This window comes from Silurus aristotelis (genome assembly GCF_946808225.1).
Source record: "Silurus aristotelis genome assembly, chromosome: 20".
NCBI lineage: Eukaryota > Metazoa > Chordata > Actinopteri > Siluriformes > Siluridae > Silurus > Silurus aristotelis.
In genome coordinates this window covers 2472699-2481808 of record NC_139593.1, presented here as the reverse complement: position 1 = coordinate 2481808, position 9110 = coordinate 2472699, and the positions used below count along the sequence as shown (strand labels likewise).

Below are 9110 nucleotides of genomic sequence, written 5' to 3'. Positions count from 1 at the left end.
TCAGGACTGATAAGCTTCAGTTCAGTAATAAGCTACCGAAAACTATTAAACTTTAAATAAAACTGTCCTTTCACTTGGCTCCTTTGTGTTTTCTTTCCTCTTTTTGCTTTGATAATCACTGTGTTCCATCCTGAGGAGCAAAAATCTGCGGTTTCTCTCTTCAGAGGCCCACAGGCTCCTCCAATAATCAGCATTTTAACTTTCAACTTAAAACAAAGACAATACTGAAAACAATTATATAATGAAGTGTAGATAAACTTAATTATAAACTTATATATGGCAATCAAAACAAATATAAACATTAAACTGATCGTTTTTATAAAAGTCATGACTCTATGCTCAACACTTGTGTTTAGTTTGATGATGACCATGCTGTGTGTTTCACTTCCTCAGGTCCACAGTTGAAGATGCAGTGGCCTCATTTCAACACCTCTCCATTTCTTTTCACACTTCTGGACTGAGAGAATAAAATAATTATATGCACAATGCAGACACGACGTGTTTACTGTAGAAAACAACACTTTCTTAGTTGCAGCAACAAATTCAGAGAAAGAGGAAAAAGCAACAACTCGTCTGCAACAACCTTCAACTCTCACACTTTTCTTTACTCTCTGTTTGGTCATCGTACATGAAGGTCGAGGAACACGGTGAGAAACTATTTATTATATTTGTAGTCATTAAATTCACTCATTAGTTTAATCTCTACTTTTCCTGAACATAAAAAAGGTTCTGTGTTGTTTTTTCAGTGTAAATGATTTATTTTTACAATCTTTACTTCCTTTGTAAACATTTTACTGATCGACTCTCAGTGCTGAGAAAAATAGTTATAACATCAACATTCTAATAAATTATGATTATGATAATTTTTTTTTATAATAAATTACAAACATTGAATGTGACTACATGATTAGATATTAACATATTTACAACAAATAATAAACATTACAAAACATAAAATATATCCATGAAATGAAGTTATTTAGTGTATATGGTGATTTTATGGATGTTTTATGTAAATGAATGTGTTTGTGCAGGAACAGAGTCATGTAGAGAATCTGTAGGATTGATGACTGTATATAGTTACATCTGTGTGTACACACGTGTGATAAACACGTGTGTACACACACACACGTGTTTATCACACGTGTGTACACACGTGTGATAAACACCAGTGTTGGGGTGTGTACTGGTGTTTCTTCCACACACAATTATAAATTGTTCTACACACTTTGATAAATGAGAGTTCTGGAGTAAGAAACTTTAACATCTAGCGGTGTAGCTGAGGCTATGGAAGGCCACTGGTGTCATTAATTATCTCTGTGGTGATGTATTGTGGAAAGCCAATTTGGCAAGTTGAGAGTTCTATAGTAATGTAGTGTGGAAGGCCAATGAGTATAAACTAACACTACTGGACTTGTTTTGTTTTTATCTATGAAACGATATAAATAAATAAAAAATAGAAAAAATATTAGAAAATTGAGATATTTCTGATTATTATTCTGTTTTTAATCCAATAGCTTTGATTGTCTAAAGCTTCTGTACATTAATGACAATTCTAAGATGATGGAAATTAGAACATGATGGTAAATTTGTTAACAGTGAATTCATGAACAGCTTTTTATTTGTGGTTTGTGAGTATTGGATTGTTGTGATGTGTTCAAAGTAACGTGGTTAATAAAAGTGTGATTTAAAAAAGTAATAAAAAACACAAACTGTGCACTTGATAAAATGTAATTAAATTAAAAATAAATAAATAAATAAATAAATAAACCAGCTATTAATGACAGAAGAGTTTACACTTTTTTGTGTAATTGACAGTGAGAGAGAGAGAGAGAGAGAGAGAGAGAGAGAGAGAGAGAGAGAGAAGAGAGAGAGAGAGAGAGAGAGAGAGAGGGGGGGGGGGGGTTTCCCTCTCTGTCAGTTATAAAAATAGGTGTAAACTCCTCTGTCCTGAATATTTTACAGCTTTACCTCTGACTGTTACAAAGCTATGATACTGGAGACTCCTTCCATAAACCTGAAATATATGTAAGAAAAAACTTCTATTTTTCTCAAATTAAAAAAAGCTATTTTTGACTTTTTCAAGTAATTTTTTAATTTAAAACATTTTTCTTTAGAACCTTTAGTAATGATGTCCCTCAAAATGGTGCTCCAATTTTTTCTGATCTTCCTCCTGATGATCTCAGGTGAGTGCTACATTTTCGTCCTTGTCAGAATTCACCCTCTTCCTCCAGTTGCAGCAGTGTTTAGTGCATACATAAGCATATTAGCGCCAGTAACCACAAAGCGAATGCAGTCAGAGCATGAGTTTCTTGCATCTGCTATCGTGCATCAGTGCACATCTACATAAAAATCACAGCAAACACACACCAGAGACATGAAATATTCAACCACCTTAATATTATATAGTCAGAATCACAATTTACCTTTTAAAAATAACATTTTGATTATTCATGCAAAAAGGACAAAGTGTAGAAATAGAAATATAATAAATATTTGTATTCTGTACATTATTCAGTGGTAAATGTTTTATTAAAGTGTCAGTGAGTTGTTGCTCGTGCTGATTTTAGATCAGAGACTGAAATTCAATATTAACAAATCATATATACAAAATAATAATAATAATAATAATAATAATAATAATAATAATAATAATAATAATAATAATAATAATAATTTGGACACCCCTGTGTCTAAATCCTGCACAGTTTCCTTCCAGTAGTAAAGAATAGTTTGTATTTTTCTGCCCCGGAGTTCCAGAGGAGAGAAGAGAAGCTGTAAAATAACTCAGTGTTTTATGGGGCTCAGGATAATGATCTCTAATCACCTCTTTCATGTGTCATGTTTCAGGAGCTCTTGGGTATAAATGGAGTGTGAAACACAGCAAACTACATCTCTGTGCTGTAAAAGTATCTACAGTGGTTATGGAGGCCACTTACACACATCCAACAGATTGTACAGTGATAAACAGGTTTTGGTTTATAAACCCAGTTAAGGGTGTAGAAGCGACTGATCTGCGTAATGAATCAGGTTACTCAGACAGAGTGGAGTATTTAGGAGATAAACAGAATCACTTCTCCCTCAGACTGAGAGATGTGAAGAAATCAGATGAACACATGTACTGCTTCAGATTCATAACAACTAAAGATAAATTTCAAGGTGAACCTGGAATTACACTCAGAGTTACAGGTAAATAAAATCATCTTATTCTCTACATGTGTCACTCAGACCATAATCTCCTTTTAGCTACAGGAGTTTTGTAACAGATGAATTAAAACTCGAACATGTTTTTACTGAATTACTGTTTTCATGAAACACCACAAAACTCTGATTCACTCAAATTACAAACACAGACACAAATTTACTTGTGGATCTGATAAATGTTCTGCTTGTAGTTCAAGTGATTTACAGAAGATTGTCTGCTCAATGTTCTAATTAGCATCAAATATAATTTCTAAAGTTAAAATAAAACAAATAAATAAAAGTAATAAATAAACAGTAAAACAGAATCTGCAAATCAGAGAGTAAAAATAATTATAAGAACAGCTTCATGATTAGTGTTTAAGAGGATCACAATGAAAAAATACCCAGAAGAAGTGCAAAAACATGAACATGAACTCTAGGTAAAGACAAGGCATAGTGAGATACAGGTGAAGGTGATTAGACCAGCTCATATGACATGCAGGGGCTGATGGGTAAGGCAGTTCTATTCTACAGTGACAAACAGAAGAATTAATTACATTAAAATACAATAAAAAATGATTTAATAGAAGATAATCAGATATGAGTAATTGAGAAATGCAGATATTATAAAGTGTCGTAACTCGATGCAGTGACGGGCAAAACACAGACACCAAACTCAAGGATTTACTTGTGTGTTTATTTGGGGGAGAAGCGCTCTGGTCAGACTCCATACTTTTGGCCTGAGACGGCTCTGTCACAGTCCCCTTCAATTAGGGTCTGGCAGGAATCCTCTCAGCTGCTGCCATCTTTGCTTAGAGTGAGAGAATAAGGTAGAGAACTAGCAGTAATTGGGGATGTTCTCCATCTCACTGTCTTTTCAGGGTCCCTTTATATGTTCCCCCAGCTCGAGAACAGTGAGGATCCACTACTTTCATCAGTTGCCTCCAGTCATGTCTTGTCTCGCTCCTTCTCCCACCTCTAGCTACTCTCCACTACCACTTTTACACACAAGGAACACTTTTTCCTCTTTTCTTTAATTTAATGTCTGGTGTGATAAAAATCTGTACATGCATAAATCTGTAAATTCTCTTATCTTCACCACTTAAATAAAAAAATTACCAACAGTTTGTAAGAATGATAAAAGTAAGTAAGAGTCACAGAATTTTGACTTGTGATTCTGTAGATTTATTTTGATGTTGAGCCTCATGTACATGAGTGTGTGTTTGTGTCAAAAACTTACGTAAAAAAATTAAATATAAATGTTAACATATTTCTGTAATAAAATAGATCTGGTTTAATTCATGGTAAATGTAAGAAAACTTTAAAACTGCTACTAATTTATATTTAGATATTTATTTACTTGATTTTGTTGTAATTTAATTCTGGTTCATAATAATAATTTATTAATCAGTACATAGAAGACACAAAAAACCCACAAAAACAGGAAAGAAGGTGGGGTGATTGAGGTAAATGAGCAGGTGATTATTCACTGATGCAGATTTAATGTTTCTCTCATTGTATAAGATCTTCAGCTGATCGCTCCTGCAGAAGTGACAGAGGGAGAATCAGTCATTCTGACCTGTAAAACCACCTGCAGTCTGACTGATCCAACATTCATCTGGTACAAAAACAAACATGATTTAACCACAAACACCTTCAAGAGCAACGAACTCCACCTGCAGAGGGTCAGCAGTGAGGATGCAGGCAGTTATAACTGTGCTGTAAGAGGATCTGAACATCTCCCATCTCCTGCTCAATACCTCAGTGTCAGATGTGAGTTTTATTTAGTTTTTTATTACTTATAACTCAGTATTTAATAAAGTAAAACAATACACAATTAAAATAATGAAACGGAGCTTAAGGCAAACTGGAATCTTAATGTTCATTCTCGTGATTTCACTTTTCATGAACTAAAACATACACGTACTGGTGTGGGATCCTCATCACTCACTTCTCCTGACTCCACCCTCCATTTACACTCTGTTACCACACGTACTTTCCTCCTAAACACACCGTGTTCTGCATACAGATTCATTTTGATGCACAGCTGAAGTTTTATCTATTAAACAAAACACTATGGAGAGACTGAACATCTTCACCTGAACCCTTGATGTAACTTTACATTTAGTAAATACAGTAACTTTGAGTGTGTGATTAATGATTTTGTAAAAACAAGTTCAGTGAGAAGGTAAATGTATTTTGTGCTGCTTGATGGTGTAGACTTGAAGATGCCACACAAATTCCTGACCAAGTGTCCAGGAGTTCACATGGAAGGAACGTTCTAAAACGCCTAACGTGAAAAAGCTTAACATGGCTTAATGTGATAATACAGAGATTTTAAAAGACTAAACTCAGTAAACACATTAATAATAAATCATATTGTGTACAAACAGTTGAATGAATTTTAGTCGTTTAAAAATGCTCTTATTTCATTAAACCACGTTAAGATTTTTTTTTAATGGTCTGTAGTAGAAAAAAGATTAACGTGTAATTAAACACGTTATATTTGTATTTAGGACTCATGTGCTTGTCTGTACATAGTCTGCTTTTTTATTAATGTGTTTTCTGAGTTTGATGTCTTAAAATTTCTGTCTTATTACATTGTCACGTTGAGTGTTTTAGAAATGTCCCCACATGAAAGGAAGCACATGTTACACTTTGCCTTAAAATTTTTTAAATGAGATTATAATGGGATTGAAATTGTACACCTGTGTGATTTGCTGTCTTGGGTTAGTTGTGGATGTTTAGTTTTGTTGTAAGTGTTTGATGTGGTATGATAAAAAACTTTATACTCAATTCCATTTTAACCAGTAAAAAAAAAAACAAACAAAAAAAAAAAAGGTAAAACTGTGTTTTCAGACAAGCTGTGAATTATTTATCCTAATAGAAAAGATCCTCAAAAATGAATTTGAAGTTGATGAGTGGTTTGTGCTAAAATGGTTAAATGCCTTGATGAAAGATAACAAAATACATTGATTATGACACTGAACTGCTTTCTTCACTCTTATCATGGAACTCTTTAGATCCTCCAAAGAACGTGTTCATCAGTCTCTCTGGTGAGATTGTGGAGGGCAGTTCAGTGACTCTGACCTGCAGCAGTGATGCAAACCCACCTGTGGAGACCTACACCTGGTTTAATGGAACAACATCAGTGGGAAAAGGAAAGACCTTCACCATCTCTAAAGTCAGTTCTGAAGACAGTGGAGAGTACAAGTGCATGTGCAGTAATGAAGTCGGGCATCAGAACTCCACCAGTGTAACTCTGAATGTTCTGTGTAAGTTAAGGCTGAAGATCCTTTTACATCCAATACAAATAAAACTATTATAGATTTACTTTTTATTTACGAAACCATTTTAGATCCTCCAAAGAACATCTCAGTGTCCATCAGTTCCTCTGGTAAAAAAGTGGAGGGAAGTTCAGTGAATCTGACCTGCAGCAGTGATGCAAACCCAACTGTGGAGACCTACACCTGGTTTAAGGAGAATGAAACATCACCTGTAGGATCAGGACAGAGTTACAGAGCTCTACAGAGTGGACTGTACTACTGTGAGGTTCAGAATAAACTCGGCTCTGAGAGATCAGCTGCAGTGTCCATCACTATAACCAGTAAGAGAGATGATATAAATCTATAAATCAGAATTACACTGTATAATATTTAACACTGATTCATTATAACATTATATTTCCACACAGTAGATCAGAGTGTAGGTGTGTATGCAGGTGTTGGGGTTGTTGGGGTTGTGTGTATTTGTGTTATTGGTGTCATCATCTTGTGTAAAAGGTGAGAAAATACAGGATCATTTATCATTTATTACATGATTAAAACCGCAAATTGCTAATAATGTGAACAGATTTTGTTCAATGCTGATATTTTGTTCAATATTGTTTGTTTATTTGTTTTTTCAGAAAAAATCTCAAAAAAAAAAAATCCCAAAATCTCGCAATACATGGCCCCGGTCATCCTCTCCTTAATACAGTCCAGTCGCCCTGTCCCATGTGCAGAAAAACACCCCCAAAGCATGATGCTACCACCCCCATGCTTCACAGTAGGGATGGTGTTCTTGGGATTGTACTCATCATTCTTCTTCCTCCAAAAATGTTTAGTGGAATTATGACCTAAAAGTTCTATTTTGGTCTCATCTGACCACATGACTTTCTCCCATGACTCCTCTGGATCATCCAAATGGTCATTGGCAAACTTAAGACATGCCTGGACATGTGCTGGTTTAAGCAGGGGAACCTCTCGTGCCATGCATGATTTCAAACCATGACGTCTTAGTGTATTACCAACAGTAACCTTGGAAACGGTGGTCCCAGCTCTTTTCAGGTCATTGACCAGCTGGGCTGATTTCTCACCTTCCTTAGGATCATTGAGACCCCACGAGGTGAGATCTTGCATGGAGCCCCAGTCCGAGGGAGATTGACAGTCATGTTAAGATTCTTCCATTTTCTCATGATTGCTCCAACAGTGGACCTTTTTTCACCAAGCTGCTTGGCAATTTCCCCGTAGCCCTTTCCAGCCTTGTGAAGGTGTACAATTTTGTCTCTAGTGTCTTTGGACAGCTCTTTGGTCTTGGCCATGTTAGTAGTTGGATTCTTACTGATTGTATGGTGTGGACAGGTGTCTTTATGCAGCTTACGACCTCAAACAGGTGCATCTAATTTAGGATAATAAATGTAGTGGAGGTGGACATTTTAAAGGCAGACTAACAGGTCTTTGGGGGTCAGAATTCTAGCTGATAGACAGGTGTTCAAATACTTATTTGCAGCTGTATCATACAAATAAATAGTTTAAAAATCATATATTGTGATTTCTGGATTTTTTGTTTAGATTATGTCTCTCACAGTGGACATGCACCTACGATGACAATTTCAGACCCCTCCATGATTTCTAAGTGGGAGAACTTGCAAAATAGCAGGGTGTTCAAATACTTATTTTCCTCACTGTAAATGTTTTCCTCTGTCTTATTGCCATCCATTAGATAGATAATTAATCATATTTATCCTATTTACTCCAAATAAACATAAACTGATACTAACAAGCTGAAGCTGAGTGTGCGGGTGAAATAAAACCATGTAGGAGGCAGATTTAGGGATGTTTATTGGGATAAAAGAGCCAGTAGGCCTTGGGATTTGAAGAAGATATGAAAAGATAATTGGGGTCGGAATCAGGTGAAGGTATGGGAGAAAAATAATTGTTGGGAGATAGGAGAATAATCAGTAGGAGACCAACAGGAAGGATAAGGAGAGGATGGAAGAGTTGATGCAAGTGTGAAGGTTGCCATAGTCTTTGTTTTCACTCTGTGTTTCCTGATGACAAACAGCAGGGAGGACAGGTGAGGTCTAAAAGGGGTTATCTGGAACAGTTTTGGGTAGAGAGATGTTCAATAAATTGTGCAACCTCGGTTGCTAGGGAGAGCAGTTGAAACTTAGGATAATGTCCTCGTCAGCTGACCCAGAACATCTGCGAGAAGAAGCTGGATGAAAGGAACCACTAAAGAGAAGTTTGTGAAGGTCAACATTAAAAGAACTAGATATAAGATGTGAAGGAGCACATAACAAGAACTTGGCATAAGATTAATGTGTGCGTCTGGCAGAACCAATGAAGGAACACGAAAACAAGTCACAACACAGTCAGCTCTGAGGCATACAATAACCTTTAAGTACTGACATGAATAAGTAGAACAGTACAGTTAAGTGTATATGAGCAGATCATCTAAGTAGAAGAATATTAGCTTGATAACATTAGAATAGTAAACAGTATTAGAAATGACAATAAAAGCAGAAAACTTACACATTGCAGATGCAGGAAGGAAATTGGGTTTCAAAAAAATGATTGTTCACGCAAGTTAAAAGAAAATGAGGCTGAACCTGAGGAATTGAAGGTTTTATACAAACGCTGATTTTTAAAAAATGTATAACATGA

The 9110-nt window shown here is 35.5% G+C and overlaps 1 protein-coding gene across 1 annotated transcript in view; it reads left to right on the top strand.

Moving 5' to 3' along the window:
• Positions 1-333: 333 nt before the first annotated feature.
• The window catches only part of LOC310715591 (sialic acid-binding Ig-like lectin 12), a gene marked incomplete at its 3' end in the record, with an annotated part of 50376 nt that continues 41599 nt past the window's right edge, over positions 334-9110 (top strand). Inside the window, exons 1-2 of the mRNA XM_083522104.1 lie at positions 334-647; positions 2118-2186. Of these exons, the coding sequence (XP_083378230.1) occupies positions 629-647; positions 2118-2186 (88 nt within the window). The 5' untranslated portion in view covers positions 334-628. The remainder of the gene's footprint in view (positions 648-2117; positions 2187-9110) is intronic.